At 37.6% G+C, this 23,418-nt stretch overlaps 1 protein-coding gene across 3 annotated transcripts; it reads left to right on the top strand.

Annotated features, from left to right (window-relative positions):
* Nucleotides 1-247: 247 nt before the first annotated feature.
* Nucleotides 248-23,382, top strand: rnf40 (ring finger protein 40). 3 transcript variants are annotated; one of them, XM_082151774.1, is made up of 24 exons: nucleotides 248-271; nucleotides 1,358-1,501; nucleotides 2,729-2,896; nucleotides 4,334-4,658; nucleotides 6,371-6,568; nucleotides 6,695-6,816; nucleotides 7,416-7,562; nucleotides 7,895-7,969; nucleotides 8,418-8,537; nucleotides 8,617-8,796; nucleotides 8,899-9,034; nucleotides 9,332-9,453; nucleotides 11,991-12,253; nucleotides 12,647-12,764; nucleotides 12,874-13,026; nucleotides 13,143-13,355; nucleotides 13,930-14,055; nucleotides 14,187-14,327; nucleotides 14,427-14,528; nucleotides 15,552-18,561; nucleotides 20,742-20,840; nucleotides 21,403-21,540; nucleotides 21,636-21,688; nucleotides 21,766-23,382. In XM_082151774.1, the coding sequence occupies exons 1-20, from the start codon at nucleotides 260-262 to the stop codon at nucleotides 15,726-15,728; spliced, it is 3,042 nt and encodes a 1,013-aa protein (XP_082007900.1). In that variant the 5' UTR covers nucleotides 248-259; the 3' UTR covers nucleotides 15,729-18,561; nucleotides 20,742-20,840; nucleotides 21,403-21,540; nucleotides 21,636-21,688; nucleotides 21,766-23,382. The 3 variants fall into 3 exon arrangements, with proteins under 3 accessions (XP_082007900.1, XP_082007901.1, XP_082007902.1); XM_082151775.1 differs by having other exon boundaries at nucleotides 12,874-13,023; XM_082151776.1 differs by lacking the exon at nucleotides 248-271 and adding an exon at nucleotides 369-416.
* The last annotated feature ends 36 nt before the right edge of the window (nucleotides 23,383-23,418 follow it).

Below are 23,418 nucleotides of genomic sequence, written 5' to 3' on the forward strand. Positions count from 1 at the left end.
ACTGAGGATGCACGTTATTATTTTTAATATGACATTGAAACTATCAAAAATAGGAAATAAATGTAAATATTGTTTTAATTTCACGTGTTTTAAACAAATCAATGAATAAATTAATATTAAGAACAACATTTAAGAACTTTTATTTTCACACTGGGATGTAGAGGAAGTGACGTAAAGTATCAGACTAGCACGAAAGAGTCCACTACCAAACGTTGTTCAAATAGCTCACTTCGAGCAAATACGTCTGTGATCACAACAAATGTCTAAAAAGGTATGAGTGCTACAAACAAAGTGTTTTACATATATGTTAGGGCCTGTCTATACCCGCTCACTTTTATTTTGATAGACAAAAATGTGTCCTGTAGTGTCAGTGTTCACATATCTACTGTTCTTCCTGTTTTCCGGTCGGAGCAGAGGTTTGTTTCTGGTTGCGAAAAAGTCACTAACACAAATCTATTTTAATACACGTTTTTAACTGCGGAGTACCTAAAACGTTGTAGTATGACGTGCGACATATAGTTCTAACATAATGCAATTTATAATGTAAAAAAGACCCATGCTTTTGACCGTTGTATCTCGCTTGCTAGGCTTTAGCTAGCATCGAAGCTAAACTCACTCAAAGCGTCACTGTTGCCTTAAATTAATTGGAAAAAAGTTTTACTGCATAAATATGTGCCCTGCGTATTATGACTATGAAATCTTCTTTATAGTTTGTTTCATTATGTAATAATCCAATAAATATGAAATAGATCGAAGACGTCCGCCGTGTTAACCAGCATATGACAGAAAATTTCAAAACTGAATTACACCATAAGTGTTTCAGCTTAAATCTTCTTATTGTTATCGTTAAATAATATTTTCAATTTTATGCCAGATAGAAATTACCTGCGCAAAATCTCTTTAACGGTGGTCTTTGTTTGATATCGTCAGTACTAATAGCTGTCTTGGAACTATACAATGTAAAATTATTTAGTTAAAGTGATAGTTCACCCAAAACTAAAAAATATCAATCACTTCCTTTTCCTCACCATTATGTTCAAATATGTATGACTTTCTGGTTTTCTTTAGAACATAAAAGGAGATGTTGTGCAGGCATCTTTGTTTTCCCCCATACAATGAAAGTGAATGATAACTGAGGCTGTCATTCTGCCTAACATCACTTTGTTTGTCCCACAAATGAAAAAAAGTCATACAGCTTTGGAACAACATGGGGATTAAATGATGACAGTTTGGTTGAACCTTTAATTTAACAAAACTGCCTGTGCTTTTTAAGAAATTGATGCTTACCCTTACATTTGCATCTGTTGTAGTTCTGAATAATATAATAATAGTCTGTCTAACACTGTGAATTTTGTAGGGAAGCATGTCTGGCACAGGGGGTGGGAAGCGCCCCTCAGGAGGGGATAGTCCTCCTGGCGCACCTGAAAAAAAGATGAAGAAAGAGGAGAAGACTACCACCACTCTCATTGAGCCCATCCGCATTGGAGGAGTTTCTTCTACGGTATGTTTCATGTACCAAAACAAAATGCGTTGTAGCTGTTGGGTGCAGTCTTGCAATATTTTGTGTGTTTTTAACATAGACATCATTAAAAACAATCACCCTCAATTAGGGGTGTATCGATACACTCATGTCACAATTTGATGCAATTCACGATACTGAACTCATGACATGATACTATTGTGATACTTTAAGCCAAAATAAAGAGTTTTTATTACATATGGTAAAAAGTTACAATAACTTTTTTACTGAATTTGTTATTTAATCAGAGGTGAACTTGACTAGGATTAGACTTGGTCTTGGTCCCCAATGCACAGGGCAATGGTGACACCAGAATAAAAATATTCATGATTCTGAAGCTAAAAATAAAGAATTGTGTTAGACACACATGCTTGCACTCGTTCACGGAATAATAATAAAAATAATATTGGCCCCTTTTTAAAATCAGACATTTGGCATTTTCAGCACCCGCAAATATTCCACCATTGCATTATTATACATTATATATAGTAGTTTAATGTAGTTCAGTCACTGAAACTCCATAAAGTTTCATTTTTTTCTCATGCAGTACTACACTTTCAGTTTGATCTCTTACACAGACAAGCAGCGCACACACAGATACTCCTGATAGTTCCACTATGTCCTGTCTCTCAATACCACTTAAATTATAAGAATAAACTATCTAAAAGTCGTCATACTACAAAAACTAAAAATGTGATATGGTGATTTAAATGATGTTTGTGCTTTCACTTTGAGGAGTGTCGCTCCAGCACATAAACACCCCAGATGATCAATGCTATCAATCACAGTTCTAATCGCAAAGCATGTCAAATGACTATTCCCCAACTTTAAATTGTTTCTTAATTTATTCACCCTCATGTCATTCTTTCACGTCATACTACTTTACTACAGTATGTGTGTTGATCAGTTTTATTATCAGTGTTGAAAACAGTTGTGCTGCATAATATTTTTATCAAAACCGTGATATTTTTTTTTCCAGGGTTCTTTGATGAATAGAAAGAACAGCATTTATTTGAAATAGAAATATTTGAATCTTTTGTAAAATTGTAAATGTCTTTACTGTCACTTTTGATCAATGCATCCTTACTGAATAAAAGTCTGACCCAATACTTTTGATTGGTAGTGTTTTTTAAACATTCTGTCATAACCTTCAAAACCTTTGTAGATAAGATTGACTTGTGTCATTTTACCCCAAATATTTTTGTGCAGGAGGAGATGGACATGAAGGTCATTCAGTTCAAGAACAAGAAGCTCTGCGAACGCCTTGAACAGAGGCAGGCTTTGGAGGATGAGTTGAGGGAGAAGATTGAGAAACTGGAGAAGAGGCAGGCCACTGATGACACCACCCTGCTTATCGTCAACCGCTGTTGGACTCAGGTTCACCACTCTTCTTTTCTTCCAATGCTATACAATGACAATAATAACAATACAAAACATGAAAGAATCAAAATATACATTCCATATATGACATCTATTATAACAGACTAGTGCAAAATGCCCGTGCAAAATCGTTTTTTGTGTGTGTTTTTAGTAATTGTTGGTTTGGTGCCCGTGAAAGAGACTGTGAACGCATTGAATTCAGGGAGCAGGCTAGGTTACTACAAATGATGGCTGTGAATAAACTATAATATTCAGAAGTAAACAGTGTAGCTGACTAAGTGTTTATGAATACCACAACCTTCTAAGTGCTAGTGCAAAATGCCCGTGCAAAATCAGTTTTTGAGTGTGTTTTTAGTAATTGTTGGTTTGGTGTGTTTGAGTGCTCATTGTTACAATTACACACATATTTGTGCATGGTAGAAAGCACACAGTGAACTCCGAGAAAACGCTATGCTTGAGGAAGCTTGTGAATAGGCTACTACAAATGATGCCCGTGAAAGAGACTGTGAACACATTGAATAGGATATGTTTAGTTGGTGAATAGCATAGGCTATCGTTACACAGTAGCGATAACTTTAAGCGCACCAGAATGAAATATAATATTCAGAAGTAAACAGCATAGCTGACTTACAGATTCTGTTAACATCCACAAATGAATAAGCGCGTCGATTCAGGGAGCAGTGCAAAGTGCCCGTGCAAAATCAGTTTTTGTGAGCTGATCGCCGTCAAAAAAGTTCAGGAGATATTTCTTAGTGATGGCTGATTTCAACAGTTTCAATATGATAGCATTTTGAAAAAAAAGTGTCTTGAATTTATTGCATTTTTGGGGGAAAAAATCCGTTTTTATAATAGATCTTTGAAAATCCAAATCTGGATTAGAATTTTTTATGATATTATAACCTAAAGATACTATGTGAAAGTTTTAAACAGAAAATAGTGTTTTTCATCTTGCCACTTTCTTGGTAAAGAAAACACATTTTTACTCAAATTAATCAAAATGGATTTATCACATTCTGGAACCAAACTATAATATTCAGAAGGAACCAAAATATAATATTCAGAAGGAACCAAACTATAATATTCAGAAGGAACCAAACTGTAAAATTCAGAAGTAAACAGTGTAGCTGGCAGATGTCAGAATGTTTATTTTTAAACCACAATCTTCTTGGGGCTTCTTTGACCGATACAACCCTCTAATGTCAGAATGTTTATTTTTAAACCACAACCTTTAAAAAAATGATATATTTAACAATATCTTTAGCATTTCTCATCCAAACAACGTCAAACTTGGCGCTGCACTTACTCGTGACCGTAGCGAGAACGGTTCGAGAGATATGTGGTTAACAGACATACACACACACAGACATACAGACGTTAATTTATAGATAGATAATAGTAATATTGTAAGGACTTATTTGAACTCTGTTTTCACAGCTTGAGGAAAATATCCATGAATTGCTGCAGCATGTAGAGCCCAAGGATGCCCCAGCTCCTGTCCAGACCCCTGCCACCCCTCCTGTTCCGGCAGACGTCCCAGTTCCTGCTGTAGCTCCATCTCCTGCTCCTGAACCTTCTGCTCCTTTGCCGGCCCCAATGGAAGTGGATGATGGCCTACCCCGGCCTCCACCTGAGGGGGTGGAAGAACCACCACAACAACCAGTGCAAGAAAAGGAACAGACACAGGAGCAAGAGAAGCAACAGCAGCCGCCTGACTCTGAGGAGAAGCTGGCTGATGTACCAGTGAAGGATGGAATTCCCGGTAAATATACTGAGTTAGGCTCCGATGCCATTTGCACAACATTTAAAATAAAGAGTTTATTCATAGTTTATACCAGTGTTACTTAAGTCTTGGTCTTTTTTTGAAGGTCTCGTTCTTGACCACATTTGTACTTGGTCTTGTCTCGGACTAAGAGGACTTGATTTTATCTCAACACACATCTGTGTTTCCTTACTGAATGAATCAGCTGCTTCGAACAAATCGTTTGAATATATGATTCCGTGACTCATTAAGTGATTTGCCGCCACCTACTGGCGGGTTTAGTATCATTTTATTTTTCCATCATATTTCTTTATTCAGAATGTTATTTTTAAAACATCTCAGCATTATTTATGCAGTTGTAATTGTACCAATTCAGATGCAAACTTCTGTTTATTCTTACTGTATGTATTGAGTAACTATAATACATTTGTCAAGCAGTAAATGTGGACCTTTTAAGATGAAATTTAGGAGTGCTGGTCTGGTCTTGGTGTTGACTCTGTCTCACCCTGTCTTGGTCTTGGTTTGGTCTCGACACACGCTGGTCTTGATTTGGTTTATGTGGTCTTGACTACAACACTAGTTTATACATTTATCCTATTAACCCTATAAAACTTACTGTCCAGGAAAAGCTTCGGCTGAAAGGAAGTAAAAATGGCACGATTTTCTATGGATGCAGATGAAATGATAATACAAGCTTTTGCTTTCTGCAACATCTTTAAAGGTCAGCAAAACATTGGTCTCTTATGGCGGAGAAAAAAAGAGGAGAGCCCTTGTTGCAGCCTGGGCATTGAAAAAAGCAGTTGGTGTCCACCTGAGTTGATGTCATTTGCCACTGGTGCTTTTTCAATGATGTACGACTGGCATTGATCGTAATATCTGATCTGTCAGCTTATATGGCAGATGCAAATGCTCGTATCCAATTCATATCAGATTTATTTCCTCTTATGAATGAGGCCTAAAGCCAATATCAGAATCCGTGTGCTTTTTTCCTGCTTAAGGCCCGTTCACACCAAGAACGATGACTATGTTAGCGTCCACACCAGCAGACAATGTCGTTCTGTTTATTCTAAGCTCTTGCTCGTCTGCCACTTTAAAAGCTCGAGCTTGTTACAGCAGGATGGATTCTGATTGGCTGTCAATGTTTTTATCGTTCATCAGCAGGATAAATTGTCCTGAAAGGGATTCCAGCGATATAGTTTCTCTGTGCCTTTATTGTTATAGCTGTGGTGTGAACTCTCCTATTCGTTAATATTGAGAACGATTTTTAGAACTATAACTTTATTGTTATCTTCATAGTTATCTTCCTTGGTGTGCACGGGCCTTTACACGTTTGTGGGTCATATCCGATCTGTGCCGTATGGGAGGAAAAAAACGGAATTGGGTCACTTGAACCATGTAATGTAAATGCGGCTATTGATTTACATTACAATTGGTCAGAATTTCATCTTATTTTTTTGGGCCATAACAGCAAATGCACCAAATTGCATATTTTTGCTCCGTTTTGGCCTCCGAGTAAAATTTAGATTCTCTTCGAGTGTGAGCTCCATATTCTCATAACATAATACTTTATAAGCCATAAAAGCCTCATGTATCAAAATAAATACTCAAGATACTCAGACCATAAACGAAACAATAATGCATCTAGTTTCTATTAGCCTGCCTATAGCAGCTTTTACCATTTACATTCATATTGCATTTGATCTGTTTTGTAGCCCCTCCACCTCCACCACCTCTCAGCGTGAGCGCAAAGGCTTTCCTGGCAACTCTGGATAATAGCAGCGAGGAGGAGCTGACACTGCAGCTACAGGACAGGATGCAGTTCAGCAAGGGTGGTGTGGCCTGCATGGTCTGCATCTTTGACCGCCTGCATAGCAGCATTGACGAGCTGTGTACTAGAGTGGAGTCAGCTGGTAAAATAAGAGTTCATTTGCTATGATTTTCAAAGCACAAAATGTTTATTCCAGAATAAAGTTTTAGTTTGATCACTGTTTGAACAAACACTAAACTATCGCTCTTGTACTTTACGTTCTAATCAGTTTGTGAAGATGACAGTCAGCGAGAGATAATTGCCACAAACCGCACACTTCTAGAGGAAAATATTCGACTGCAAGACCTTGCTTCCTCCCTTCAAGGGAAACACCACAAAATGTCATTAGAGGTATCTGATAGCCTAGTTTTGTTTGACCAAATTTTATTTACAGTATATTTACTTAGTTATACACTACCATTGAAAGGTTTGGGGTTTGTAAGATAAAAAAAAAAAAAAAACGAATTTAAACTATTATTCAGCTAGGAAACGTAAATCCTTAACGTTAAAATGTAAATATTACATTTATAATATTATTACAATAAAACTGTTTTAAATAAATGTTATTTTTTTAAAACTTTCTATTCATCAAAGAATCATGAAAGAAATGTTATTGGGTTTCCACAAAAATATTACACAATACAACATTGATAATAATAAGAAATGTTTCTTGAGCACCAAATCAGAATAGTAGAATGATTTCTGAAAGATCATTTGATACTAAGAATGGTTGCTGAAAATACAGTAATGTCTGCTGAAAATGAAAGTAATAATATTACTGTTCTTACTGTACTGTTCAAATAAATGCAGCCTTAGTGAACATAAGTGACTTCTTTCAAAAACATGAATAAAATCTTACCAACCCCAAACTTTTGAACAGGAGTGTGATATATGTGATATGTGTTTTGCACCCTTTGCACTGTCCTTAAGACCAGTCTTTGCTTCCACAGTATAATGAACTGGTTGACAAAGTTACGAGTTCTGAGACTAAAGTGTCTGAAATGGAAACGGCTGTGGAGGACCTGCAGTGGGACATCGAAAAACTCCGTAAGAGAGAGCAGAAGCTGAATAAACACCTAGCAGAAGCTCTGGAGCAGGTCAGCTTTCCCTTTATCTCAGAAATCACTGTTTCATCTTGTTTAATGCTGAGCAATTAATTTTATTTAGCTTCCCTGAATTTGAAATAGAACAAACATTTTCAGTTTTCATGCAATGTATTTCTTTGCCATTCTTGATCCTTCGTAGTAATCAATGTATTATGTGCTGTTTGCTCATTTAGCAGTACTTCCTGTGAGTAAGGAAATTGTATTGCAGGAAATTATACTAATCTTGTTTCATCATTAACTGTAGACACAGTTTAGTATTACTAGCAATACGATTGTTATTTATTCATTGCTTGAATATGTGTGTTTTGTTCCCCCCAAATTAGCTTAATTCCGGTTACCATGCCACTGGCAGTTCTGGTGGGTTACCAGGTGGTCAAATCACACTCAGTATACAGAAGGTAACAGTGTTGTTATTTAATAAATTATATAATGTATACATTTAGAATTTTAGCTTTTATCTTTTTATATATTTTTTTAGTTTTCCTTATTTTAAAGTTTGTATTATCTTTCTGATTGTCATTTTTATTGTTTTATATTTCTATTTAACTTTTCTTTTTATTTCAGTTTTTGAAATTTTAGTACTTCAACTTATTTATTTCAGTTAGTTGGCAAGGCAACATTTCTATTTTTCATGTTATATATATATATATATATATATATATATAATTTTTTTATTTTCACTTTATTTCAGTTGTCTAAAAGGATTTATGTTAGTTTTAGTTAACCATAACAAACAATTGTGTGAATATATCATGAGATAATTTTGATTAATTAGAATGATGTAGACCTGATTGCAATCTGGGATTTGTACGTCAGTTTGTCTAACGAGTAATTCTCTACTATCAGTTTGAATCTCTGAATGCCGAGTTAGAGCAAAACCAGGAACTTGCCAACAGCCGCATGGCAGAGCTTGAGAAACTTCAGCAAGAATTACAGGAAGCTGTTCGGGAGAGCGAGAAACTGAAGGTGGTAGAGTTCAATGAGAGTTCAATAAGAGTACAAAAAAAGGATTACATTTTTTACTGACCTCTACATCCCTTTGTAGATGGATCTGAGGAATATACCAGAGGAAGTGTTGAAGGAGACGCCAGAATACAAGTGCCTCCAATCACAGTTCTCTCTGCTGTACAATGAGTCTCTGAGTGTGAAGACCCAGCTGGATGAAGCCAGAGCTCTGCTGCTGACAGCCAAAAACGCTCACCTGCGGCAGATAGAGCACATGGAGGTGAGAGGGATGATTGGACAAATGATTGGACAAATGATTGCTGGTAGTCATATCTGAGCATGTTTTTTGTGATTGTTTGAATGTCATTCTCTCTGTTTGTAGAGTGATGAGTTGTCTCTTCAGAAGAAGTTACGCACTGAGGTCATCCAGCTTGAGGACACGCTGGCCCAGGTGCGCAAGGAGTATGAAATGCTACGGATAGAGTTTGAACAGAATCTTGCTGCCAATGAGCAAGCAGGTAATGTCACTGATACAAGTAATTTGATTTTATTCTTTTCGGTTGCCATGCCCTGCGGGTGAGGTGGGATTCCTTAGTGGTGAATATTTCCAAGGCCCATTTGCTTTACAGTAACCATGACTGTAGCGAGGAAGTCTGTGGGGGTGGTGTATCCTGTCATCACTTCTCTGATTGTTCAGTTTTGGCTGGTGTTCACTTTTTATCTAAGCATCATGAGCCGAGACGTCTGTAATTGTATTAGAATGACTATCAGCATACCCATCTCTCTCTCTCTTTTTTTCTTTTCTTTTCTTTCAGGCCCAATAAACAGAGAAATGAGACACTTAATCAGCAGTCTGCAGAACCATAATCATCAGCTGAAAGGGGATGTGCAGAGATATAAGAGGAAACTACGTGAGACACAGATGGAAATAAACAAGGTATTTCTCATACTGGTCTTCGTTGACAGTTTTCCCACGATCATAGAATTTTGAGTTGGAAACATACAATTACAAATATTATTTTATACCACTAAATCACACACAGATACATCTCTCTCTCTCTCTCTCTGTATATATATATATATATGTGTGTGTATATATATATATATATATATATATATATATATATACAGTGAGGAAAATAAGTATTTGAACACCCTGCTATTTTGCAAGTTCTCCCACTTGGAAATCATGGAGGGGTCTGAAATTGTCATCGTAGGTGCATGTCCACTGTGAGAGACATAATCTAAAAAAAAAAAAATCCAGAAATCACAATATATGATTTTTTAACTATTTATTTGTATGATACAGCTGCAAATAAGTATTTGAACACCTGTCTATCAGCTAGAATTCTGACCTGTTAGTCTGCCTTTAAAATGTCCACCTCCGCTCCATTTATTATCCTAAATTAGATGCACCTGTTTGAGGTCGTTAGCTGCATAAAGACACCTGTCCACCCCATACAATCAGTAAGAATCCAACTACTAACATGGCCAAGACCAAAGAGCTGTCCAAAGACACTAGAGACAAAATTATACACCTCCACAAGGCTGGAAAGGGCTACGGGGAAATTGCCAAGCAGCTTGGTGAAAAAAGGTCCACTGTTGGAGCAATCATTAGAAAATGGAAGAAGCTAAACATGACTGTCAATCTCCCTCGGACTGGGGCTCCATGCAAGATCTCACCTCGTGGGGTCTCAATGATCCTAAGAAAGGTGAGAAATCAGCCCAGAACTACACGGGAGGAGCTGGTCAATGACCTGAACAGAGCTGGGAACACCGTTTCCAAGGTTACTGTTGGTAATACACTAAGACATCATGGTTTGAAATCATGCATGGCACGGAAGGTTCCCCTGCTTAAGCCCAGCACATGTCAAGGCCCGTCTTAAGTTTGCCAATGACCATTTGGATGATCCAGAGGAGTCATGGGAGAAAGTCATGTGGTCAGATGAGACCAAAATAGAACTTTTTGGTCATAATTCCACTAACCGTGTTTGGAGGAAGAAGAATGATGAGTACCATCCCAAGAACACCATCCCTACTGTGAAGCATGGGGGTGGTAGCATCATGCTTTGGGGGTGTTTTTCTGCACATGGGACAGGGCGACTGCACTGTATTAAGGAGAGGATGACCGGGGCCATGTATTGCGAGATTTTGGGGAACAACCTCCTTCCCTCAGTTAGAGCATTGAAGATGGGTCGAGGCTGGGTCTTCCAACATGACAATGACCCGAAGCACACAGCCAGGATAACCAAGGAGTGGCTCTGTAAGAAGCATATCAAGGTTCTGGCGTGGCCTAGCCAGTCTCCAGACCTAAACCCAATAGAGAATCTTTGGAGGGAGCTCAAACTCCGTGTTTATCAGCGACAACCCAGAAACCTGACTGATCTAGAGAAGATCTGTGTGGAGGAGTGGGCCAAAATCCCTCCTGCAGTGTGTGCAAACCTGGTGAAAAACTACAGGAAACGTTTGACCTCTGTAATTGCAAACAAAGACTACTGTACCAAATATTAACATTGATTTTCTCAGGTGTTCAAATACTTATTTGCAGCTGTATCATACAAATAAATAGTTAACAAATCATACATTGTGATTTCTGGATTTTTTTTTTTTTGGATTATATCTCTCACAGTGGACATGCACCTACGATGACAATTTCAGACCCCTCCATGATTTCTAAGTGGGAGAACTTGCAAAATAGCAGGGTGTTCAAATACTTATTTTCCTCACTGTATATATATACACAATAGAACAATAGACAAAGAGAAAGTCACTCTTTGCAACTTTTTGTAACTAATTGTAAGCATTACTCTGTATTTATTTTTAAAATGAAGACTTTTCAGTGTTATTTAAACATTTGATTGCTTTAATTTCTGTAGTATTTCTTACCCAAATACTACCGTTAGACTCACATGAAAAACTTTAAGCAGTGTTTTTGTTTAGTTTTTTTCTCTTTTTTCGATTGTACTTATTTGTGCTATATAGCCTCCCTGTGCTTTGTGTATGCTCCTGCAACAAAAGTACCCAAATGATCAAATTACCATATTTATGAAAGCCCATCTTCCCCCTTTATTCAAATATATTATTCAATTTGTTAAAGATTTTGTAAGAATATTGCATAGTTGTGGAGTCAGTTGTTTTATTTGTGATATCACAAAGAAATTATGAACGCGTGTAAAAACAAAAAGAGAAACAACAAATGTGTGTGTATATTTATTATTAGTATTATTTAATATTTTTGTATAATAAATTACCATTCTTCATTTGTAATTCTCTTTAAAAAGTAATTTCTAAATGTAAAAGAAAAGGCATGTATGATTCCCCCCCTGCCCCCCTCAGAAAAAAATATTTGACTAGCTAATTTACCATTCAGTGCACTTATGTTATTGTATATGTGAGCTGTTACTTTCCTCAAAGTCATTTAATTTTCACTAAATATTGTTCTCTGTAAAAAATGTCACTCCTGTTGTTTTTCAGTTGAAGTGCCAGAGTGGAGATACAGGTGCACTGATGTTGGACGAAAGCGTGGGTGATGGAGGACTGGAGGTAAAGAAAGAGGAAGATGAGGACCAGGAGGAGGAGGAAGAGAGGAGGAGAGAGCTGGAAAGACAACGGGCGCGGGAGAGAGAGAGGGAGGCGGAGAGAGAGAGGGAGCGAGAAAGAGAACGGGAGAGACAGCGCAGTGATGAGCTGAAAAGGAAGGACTCTGATGCGCTGAAGATGCTGAGAGGAGAGCTCAAGTACATCTTTCAGCCTTAATTATAATTCTCAATACTGCTTGATTTAATATTATCTGCTATTTTATCAATCTTGCTGGATATAAATGGACAATCATAATTAATATACAGTGGCCCCAAGAAGTATTTGCTCTTACCTAAAAATTAATTGCATTACATAACAAAATATCAATGCAAGTCACACACACACACACACACGCGTTTTCTTTTTTTATAAATAATTAATAATAAAACATACAATTTAAAAAGAAGACAAAAAGCATTTCACTTTGTGTTGTATTTTAATGTGCTTTATTTTTGGCAGCTATAATATCGTCTTTTAAATGCTATTATATAGCATTTAATGAACTTAAGATCTGTCACCTTACCCCCATATCAATTGCGTCACACCAACAGAAAAGCTCAGGAGTCTCAGAAGGAAATGAAACTACTGCTAGACATGTACAAATCAGCCCCAAAGGAGCAGCGAGACAAAGTGCAACTCATGGCCGCAGAAAAGAAGTCCAAAGCAGAGGTACGTGAGCCCACAAAGCCTTGTTGTCTTTCTGTGAGGCAAAACCATTAACATGCAGTTCACTTAGGGTGGTCCTTCTCTTAATTCTAATATCAACATTGTCTGGTAGGTGGAAGAGTTGAGGCAGCGAGTGCGGGAACTCGAGGAGAGGGAAAGGAAAGAAAGCAAGAAACTGGCAGATGAAGATGCCCTCCGCAAGATCCGTGTGGCCGAGGAGACCATCGAACACTTACAGAAAAAACTGGCTGCTACTAAACAGGTGGTGTGTCTAGTTGGTAAACCTAGTTATTGTAAACAATTGTGTTAGAATCTTTCTAGTTCAACAACCTCTGTAGCTTTAAAGCTAGTGCACTGACAGTGCCCGTGTGGACCTTTCAGGAGGAAGAGGCTCTGCTGAGCGAGATGGATGTGACGGGTCAGGCGTTTGAAGACATGCAGGAGCAGAACAGCAGGCTCATGCAGCAACTCCGAGAGAAAGATGATGCCAACTTTAAACTGATGAGTGAGAGAATCAAATCCAACCAGATTTACAAGCTTCTGCGGGAGGAAAAAGAGGAGCTGGCAGACCAAGTGCTCACTTTCAAAACTCAGGTGTGCAAGAAAAAAAGCCATGTGTCCAGGCAAGAATTTACGGATTAACAAAAACAAACATGTTCTCATAATCTACTTGTTGGTGGGTTTTATGAAAAACTAGTCTACTAGGCTGCGTCCAAAAGCTTAGAAAGCTTTTTTCAACTGTTTTTGGACAGGCCTCTGAAGCAGTATAATGGTCTAATGATTTACAAAAACAATGTTTGCCGTTCTTTTGAATAGCTGTAGGGAGCACAACAGATGTCTCAACTTTTTTTTAATTTGCAGTATTTTTTTAGCTTAATGTTCCTCTTTACTCAAAAATACACACATCTGTCCTTTAAAAATATCCTTAAAGTTTTCAAAATGGAGACCAAAGTACTGCAACTAAAAAATAAAGCAAAAATCTAGATAAACTAATTGACTAGTTGGTTTATAGTCAACTAGTCGGCCCATCCCTGCTAGAATGAAAGCTAAAATTGATGGGGCCTTTCCATTTTTGAGGGAGTAAACCTGCATGTAATATGTTTAATAACTTCTGTTTTTGCAATAATGATTTAGTTGCATCATCTGCTCTTTTTACTGCCCTTCCCAGGTGGACGCTCAGCTGCTGGTAGTCCAGAAACTAGAAGAGAAGGAGGGTGTCCTGCAGAGCACACTGGCCACTCTGGAGAAAGAGCTGGCGCTGCGCACTCAAGCACTGGAGCTCAACAAGCGCAAGGTAAAACCGGAAAGATCACAGACGCCCACCTCTGTTCTGATGTCCATGACAACCATGACTCAGCTTAGCCAACCATTAGCATGTTTTTCCAGATGTGTGTTTAATGCTGCTTTTTCTGCACAATGGCTCAGGCGGTGGAGGCGGCCCAGTTGGCCGAGGACCTTAAAGTGCAGCTGGAACACACTCAGAACAAGTTGAGAGAAATCCAAGCCTCAGTACTAGACAACCGCACTGCCCGTGAAAGGGAGAGTGCCAACCTCAAGAGAGCACAGGTACATGGACACGTGTGTTGTAGATATGTTTGGGATACAAATGAGTGGGAACAGTGTGTGTAACTCTACAACTATGCTGTTTTTTGTTTTGTTTTTTAGGAGGACTTGTCCAGGCTGCGGCGTAAGCTGGAGAAACAGAAGAAGGTTGAGGTGTACACAGATGCTGATGAGATTCTGCAAGAAGAAATTAATCAGTATAAGGTGAGGATTGGCTTTTCAAAGATTATTTTCATGTAGACAACCAGTCAAACATAAACTAGTGCCCTCAGCTAGTTCTTTTACTGGAGTCAGTAGGATTCTCTTGTATTCAGCAAGGATGCATTAAATTGATCAAAAGTGACAGTAAAGAGATTTTTACTATTGCTGAAGATTTCTACAGAAACTTTCTGTTCATCATAGAATTCTCACCAATATTCAGCAACACAACTGTTTTCCACATTGATAAAAATGTTTCTTGAGTGCCAAATCAGCATATTAGAATGATTTCTGAAGGATCATGTGACACTAAAATTATGTAATGGCTGGTGTAAATTCACAGGACTTCTTTCTTTTTTTTAAAACAGTTATTCAAAATTGTGATATTTCACAATATTACTGTTTTTACTATTATTTTGAGCAAATAAATGCATCCTTGGGAGCATGAGACTTTCCAAAACAAAGAAAAATCTTACCAATCCCAAACTTTGAACAGGACTGTATATAATATTTATTAATTTAAATATATAAATTAAAAGATTAAATATATATCTCTGTGTGTGTGTATATATATGCACACATGTATAATATATATTCTATATTGTAAATTATTATTTTTTTTTATAGAATAATAGTGAAGTCATCAAAATACTGAAAATAGAAATGGAAGAATGAGAAATTTGTTGTTACCAAAAAGCTATAATATAATTTTAGCTTCTTCAAAGTAGGCCTGCGTTGCGTAGATTACACACTGTGGCCATTCTTTCAGCCATTCTTTCAACCATTCTTTCATCTTGAGGAATCCAGCTGGGATGGTGTTTTTTTTAAAGGAGTTCCCATGTGTGCTGGCCACTTGTTTTCCTGTACTATTTAGTCCAACTCATACTTTAAAATAAAAAAATTTAAACAAAATTTTAGTTTTATGGAGAATTTGTCTATGAAATAATTTTCAAACATTTGAAATTGACTGTTAGAGTAGCTTTATAAGTGTATTATTTGTGCCTGACCTGACTGTTGTCTCCATTCTAGGCTAAATTGCGTTGTCCCTGTTGTAATACACGAGATAAGGAGACTGTCCTCACCAAGTGTTTCCACGTCTTCTGCTATGAATGCTTGAAGACTCGCTATGACACTCGCCAGAGGAAGTGCCCCAAATGCAATGCTGCATTCGGAGCAAATGACTTCCACCGCATCTACATCACCTAATTTAGAGTGGACTTCTTGATGGACTGAAAACAATAGATGAGAAAAGAAGGGATGAAAGTGGACTTGAAGCACAGGATTACCATGCTGTGGTATTTTTAAATGCTCTAAAGGGCCACTTTTGCCCATCTGTGATAGGTGGTGCTAGTGACCAAACAGACAGTGACAGAATGGAAACTGTTGTGAAGTAGTCATGGTCTATAGCACACACGCAGTGCTCCTTCATTGCAGAGGAATCCATTGAGTTTTTTTTTTTTTTCTCTTACTTTTTTCTGTTTTATACTTGCATTTTTGAATCTTCATGAAAAAAAAAGACTGTATCTGCTCAAATTTCTAAATATCATAAACGTCATAATACCACAGAATGTGACAGACTTTTAAAGTTCACAGAAACTGTTTTGTTTTGACAATTATGGCCTTATCCGTTTGAGTCATACAGTAACTCTATCCAGTAATGTAGTTAGTCAGTCAGTCAGTCAGTTTCTATGGTGACACTCAATGTTATTGAAGCCCTTAAAGTTAGTAATGAACAGATGTGATGGGTACTGGGTGGACAGAGGAGAGCTGCAGAATTAGAAACATAAGATTGTGGTGCAGTGACTTTAAAAACACAAAAAACAGAGAGACCAAGAAATATTCATGCAAAAGAAAATTTGTCTCAACTGATTCAGCTTTAGACAGGTACCATTAATGCCCAAACACTCAGCAGATAATACATCACCAACATGTCAATAACTATTGCACATTTTCCTTTAAAAATAAAAACTGGATACAAGTATTTGTGAACTCAGCTCTTTGCTTTGATGTCAACCTATACACATCTTATAGAGTCATTACGCAATGTGTTTAAGCATTGTTTTCCCAATGCAGTTAAAGCTATTGTTAAGTGTTTGTTTTGATTTTGCAATGAATTGGGTAGATGAAGCTGAGTTTTCATTTTAACAGTGATGTGAAAAAGATGAAACGGGATGTTCCATGGACATACCCTGAAATATTACAGTCCATATGCTTTCTGCCAATACAATCCTATTTCCGTAATGCATGTTGATTTAGTAACTTCAGATGGTTTAGATATGCATAGTTGCATATGATTAGGCATCAGAAGAGGATAACAGGAGAGAGAATAAACCTACCCTTTGTGTATGTTTTTTTTTTTTTTTTTACTGCAAATTCTTGCCCGGAATATGTATGTAAATATTTTCCATTATATTGCGCAATTGACCTTATGTTATTCCCCACACCCATGCTCTTGCTGTTCTGATCGTATTAATAATAACTGTCTTGCTGCTTTTCCTCTCAGTCTGCGTTGTGTGAGTCTGCCTGCCAAACACCGAACTGTTGTTTGCTCCCTTGGACCAGAGACAGTGAATTACGTAGTTGGGTGGGGTGACTTTAATGTGCTCATTTTGCCCAAACATACTTTGCACGGGGAGACTGGGGTCTCTCGTTTGTGCTTTTACAGAAAGTACTTATTTTTCACATATTGTCTTCGTTTAAACTCTTATTCCTTGAAGTAGTTTTTCCTGGTAGATCTGACATCAGATATTTACGTCAGTAAGATCACCAATTTTATAATGGCGGATATTTCCTAGTAATAGAGTTGTACTCTTTCACGTAAATGTAGCTTCTCTTGGAAGTAAAAACGAAACTGTTCGCAGAGAACATGCTGTGTTGTTGTGCGTCTCTACCATCATTGACTGTTTCATAATCGTCGTGCTGAATACAGAGATTCAGTGGCCGTGTTTCAAAACCTAGCAACTACCCAGCAAAAAAAAAAAAAAACGTTTTGCGAACCTTACTCGTCATGAAATGTTCTCTGAACGTTCAAATCATCCAGTTAAAAAAAAAGAAAAGAAAAAAAGATTGGCTGTGCTAAGGTTAAACCAACGTTCAATTGAATCATTTTGCAAACATTGTGAGAATGTTACTTTTGAATGTTCTCTGAACATTCTGAAACAATTAAGTGACATTTAAAAATGTTAGAACGTCCAACTAAGATGTTTCGGGGGGGAAAAACCGTTACATGAACGATCTTTGTGCTGACGTTTTGAGAACTGTCTATCTATTACGTTACTGTAATAATGTTTGTTCATAACTTAACATAACATTTAAAGTTAACATTTAAACTCTTTTTTTTTTTTTCAGGAAGAAATATTTTGGAATTCTTATCCGATGCAATGGCCTATAGGCTAAAGTTAACATTTTATTCATTCTGATTAATTCAATAGCCTAACAACTGCGAATTTTGGTTAAAAGAGAACCGATTTATTTCGCAGGGAAAGGACTCGGCGTCATTCGTTTTGTGAATCTGATGCACTAGTATGACTGGTGGTCAAGCAGTATGGGTTTGATTCACTAAAATAACAGACTTGGTGTCTTTCCATGCTCAAAAATGACAGGAACCGGCTCTAGGTCGCAACTCGAGCTGAATATTTCGCATGCTCTGTGAACAGTAGGCTATGAATTAACAACAAACCGGATCTCAGCCCTGATTTTAATTCACACGGATGTCCTAAACGCGGTCTACATAGGCAGCACACGGGCTTCTGGAGACACAGCCATGAATCTCAGTACAGTACATAGGAAATGACTCATAGAGGAGTTGAACCCAACGCGTGGGTGTGGGCGCTATTAAAACAAGACTGAAAGTTTGGGGTGGTTCATTCACACGCGCGCTCTTGCTATGCTATAAACCCGTTTGTGGCTTTTAATCTTTTGAAGAAATCTTTTTGATTTCAATATAAATAAAGATCAATGGATTCCGGTGCGCTGCGTTGCATCTATTGGATTACTCTATTGGTCGCCACGCTTATTAATGGAATAAACGCGGATAAAAGTAAGAATATTCACATTTACTTGCTTAATATCTTCATGTAATGACATAGGCTAGCCTAGCATATGTATGACGTATCTTATGGATTTTCCGTGGCCGAAGAAAGTTCCAAACTTTTGTCTCATTTGTCCTCTTGCTATGAACATGGGAAGACGTGGAGTCAGTGGCGTTAATGACGATGAACTGCCTCATTCGTAATAGCTTCCTTTACCAGTTGCAGTTCCCACCGGTTCCGCATTCCAATGCTCTTATTTCACTCCCACCCACTCCATGGGTTGTATTGTGCCCAGCTGAGAACAGTGCAACACAAGAGGCTTCAGCTTTCCATGAGGAACATGAGGCTTGTAGTGTCTTTGTTACTTTGGCATGTGTATGTTACTTCTGGAACAGTTTTAATTATAAAAACACTTGCAGGAAAGAAAAAAGAAGTGCATTGTCTGCTATGGGAAACTATTAGGCAATGCATTGGAAAGCGCCCATATGCCCTTGTTATATTCAGTGGCTTTATAGTTAAGCAGTAATTGAATGCAGTCAGTAAACTGTTTCATGTCATGTCACAGTTACATTATAAGAAAAAATTAGATTTAAAGTCTTATGGATTTAATCATGCACATCAAAACATGCTTAGATCATCACAGAACTACTGTAGAAGTTCTCTACAGGGGGGGGCTGAGGCCCAATAGGGGGCCTCAGTAAACTTTTAAGGTGCCCTCAAGATATCATCATAATTATTTATTTAACAAATAAAACATGAATTATTTGAATACAGTCAGGAATTTACACATTGCTCAGCTCACCACCAGCTATACAAACTTAAACATTTGTCCGTTTTGTTTTCTATTTCATCCCCACAAATATTTTATGTTTTATTTTAAATGGGATTGGCTGGAGCGGTGTGTAGTGAGTATAGCCTATACTTTATATACAGATATGTAATCTTCAAGAAGTTAGAAAAAACAAGCACCTCTCATTTCAGCAGAAGAACAAGAGGAAGAACCTTAGCCTGGGGGCCTTCAAATATTAACTTTGACAATGGGGGTCCTTGGATTACAAAGGCTGAGAGCTAAAGACATTGCAATCTGAAATTCAAGTTTATTTTTACTGATAATTAAGCTTGCTATGCTAAAACATGCAAGGCTTTGAACATATTATTCTATTTCTCAAGTGTGAAGTTGTGATGGGACCATGATTTCAGTATTCCTCTGTATCTCCACAGTCTATCTTTATATGAGCAGCCCACATTCTCAACCTCAACCATCAGATAAGAATGCACTGAAGTGTAAATCATTATACCCTGTACAGTTTTTTTTTTAAATTATATGCAAATGTATGTGCTGTGCTTGAATGTATGACATGCATGCAGTGAAACACTTGATGAGTCATGCATCCTTAAAAGTCTTGTCAGATTATAAATCAATGTGAGCAGTGCACATTGTTCTGCTACGTCCCACGACACCTCAAAAAAAGATGTGACATTCAGTAGGCTATGCGGTTTCACTCATTTTAATTTGGTTGCTAATACCAATCATTTACATTTGATGGCATGTAATCAATGGCTACTACACTTCACAAGGATTAGACATCAAGACGTCCCCTAAGAAAGGTCTTCATTAGAATCTTCAGTCACGTCACATAGTAGGTTACTGCAGCAGGTGATATTAGCTTGCAGATGTTTATCATCTAGACCGCAGCTGTGAGTTTTTCGTGAAAGGCTTTCTGTGGTACCTGCCTTGCCGCATTTTCCCTTATGTACCTCCCCTGATTGCAAGCATGTGCGCAAGACAAACTTCAACTCTCACTGACGACACACCGACCCATTAATTCTCTTAAAGTCACTTTTCCATGTCCTCAGTTCTCGCAGTGGGACACTTTGCATGCACTCAGGGCCACATCATAGTCTGGCCGCCAGCTTAGACTTGCTTACGCACACAGAGCATGAGTAATATCGTTTCCCCGCGAGTGCACCACCACATCACTTCAACGGAATTTCCCATCTCATTTCATATGAAAAAGAGGCAGAGCGAAGAAAGCCCTTGGATCTTTTCCAGTAGTAAAACATAATAATTTAACCATGTGCAAAACCCCTAAGTTATCAGGAAACCTGTGCAGAGAGGTTGTTTTTGACCGTTTCATTGTAATGTGGTATCGCTACCTGACACCTTTTTGTGTGCTTCTTTGTTCAGCCCCCTGTCAGAAATCTGAATTCTGGAATAGAGATGTCTCAGTGTGTGTACCTTGTTCTGAATGCAAACAGTACCCGAAAACTCCATCATGTGACACATGTGAGTATAATGTAGCCTGTCAAATTTAAAATTGTTCTGAGAGTAGCGATATTTATCGCGTTATAGCTAGGCCTATCACGTGCGATAGGCAAATTAACGAACGACTCATAATTTATCATAATTTATATTTGGTTGCATTATGATTTCCCTAATTCCTAATATGATCAAGATTGCATATGAAACGGAATTTGGCTATTTAAAATAGGTTAACATTTTAATTAAAATCTGCTCAAGTGATTCAAAGTTGGTAAGCTTGTTCAAGTTGGTAATATGGTCTGATCTTCCCATTTGGCTATTTAAAATAACTCCACTCAAATGAATGAGATAACTTGAATAAAGAGGAATTAATTTTGCTGAACAAGACTCAAATATCCAAATCAGTAAAATGGTCCATCCTTCCCATCACGAATGCGTTTTAACAATCATGAGAATGCATTGTAAGTAGGTCTACATGGTTTTGCAATAGGTCAGAGCTAACATACAGAGAAGGAGTGGCCAGATTCTTTCTGTATGATCTGAAGAGCTGGAGGACTTCCAGTAACATTGTTCTGTGTTTTTTAAGGCCCACCCATAGAGCCTTCAGATTCCTGGAGGGTGGCAGCAATTACAAGTTTGTCTGTCCTGGCAGCCGTAATTGTTTTCGGAGCCTTGATCATTGGAGTTCTAGTACATCAATGCAGGTCAAGGAGGACCTTACGTGGTGAGATGTTAACATTATATCCTCTTTTTAACAACAAAAATACTCTTTCAGAGCAGGACTCAGAACTTACCCAACTTTTTCTGTCCACAATTCAGAGCCGATTGAAGAGACAACAGGACCCCTCTATCCAGTATAGGTTCTTCGAGAGGTAAGAGTGGAAAAATGCAACGCATTTTAGTATGTTTTGAAATGCATTAAGGAAATTAATTTTCTAAATGTTTGCAGCTCAAGGAATTCAAGCTGACAGCATATGAAAATGGACTGTTACTCCAGTGAATTAATGCTCCAGTTGGTGGAACACTGGCTGGTACCTCAACCACAGTGTTCTGGGTAGCATCTGATTTGCCTAATTTATTACATTAGTAAGCTATGTCATGCATAGTGAATGGTTATGCACAAAAGCTGCACTGAGACATTGTCGTTCACTGTGCAGAATGGGTTTGCAAACCTTAGGTGCTAAGTGACATCCTATGGACAGCATGATAGCATATTTTATATTCCATTGTTGGAACCCTTAAAATGCTACACTGTTTTTGTAGAATTTAGTTTGAGGCTATTAATTTTGCACTTATGGTGCATTGTAGATGCATTCCCACTTGAATATCCAGTTAGATTAGTTAGATTTGTGAACGTGATAAACACAAATAACCTTAACCTGTTTAATATAGTAGAATTAGTCAAAGATGATCCTTTTTACACAATTATGCCTCCTTAACAGATGTAGTATGGCACATAGCCATTTGAATGTATTTGTAATAATCGTTTGTACAGTTTATCTATTTTTATAGTGTTGGAATACTACGCACTGTATAGATGTAGCCCTTATAACAATGTTGACACCGACTGGCTCAGCACAGCAGCCTGTCAATGGCAATGATGAACGTTCTGGAGATGTGGGGACACTGAAGACCATCAAAGACACAGCAGCCAATTACCCGAAAGAGAAGAGTCGCCAGCTGACATTAACTAATTTTCTAAGAGCCGCAGGTGTCAGATTAAATTTTCCTGGCTTTATGCGCATAAGAGATTAGATAGTTTAGAGCGATATTTACATACTTGTATTTCAATACATTTAATATCTAGTGTCTAATCAGTTCATCTTAGTAAAACATTACTAAAGGATAAAATCACCAATTTTAGATGAATAGCTAGCAATGGGCATTAAGAAATGTATATATTTATATACAGCGGATGCTAAGGAGAAAGTTACTTGTTTGAATGACTTCAAGCACATTTAGCAAGAGTAAAGGGGTGAATCTCACCAAACCTGATAAGAACATGAATATTTTGCTTAAAGAAATTATGTTTTCTTTGCATTGTTACATTGTTTCCAGGAAAACTAAGCACATTTTACACCCCAATTCACAAGAAGACTACGTACCTCATTGCGAATCACTGCCATGTTTGTCAGAAATCTAGAACATCAAGGCCTGGTTTCACAGACAGGGTTTAGATAAAGCCAGGATTAGGCCTAAGTTTAATTAGGACATGAGTAGCTTTTATAAACATGCCTTGGAAGAAAAAATAAACATTACTGATGTGCATCTTGAGACAAAACAATAGCACAGACATAGGTTAAGATATGTCAGTGCAAGTTGCTTTCAGTTAAAACAGCTCAAACATGCATTTTAGTCTGGGACTAATCTTAAGTCTTGTCTGTGAAACCGGGGGCAAGAAACTAGTCCAGAATCTTGCTAAACATAAACCTGTGAAGCATGCACGGCGCTGACAGTCTTGAGTAAAGTTGGTTGTGTATATGCCTTTACTCATTCACGATTACTCCAACAAGACTGCAGAGGAAACTATGCATTGTAATGCAATAAAGATAACTAATGTATTTTATTAATGTGTTGACAATTTATTTTTCCTAAATGTGTT

The sequence above is a fragment of the Leuciscus leuciscus genome (genome assembly GCF_965113295.1).
Source record: "Leuciscus leuciscus genome assembly, chromosome: 21".
Taxonomy (NCBI): Eukaryota; Metazoa; Chordata; class Actinopteri; order Cypriniformes; family Leuciscidae; genus Leuciscus; species Leuciscus leuciscus.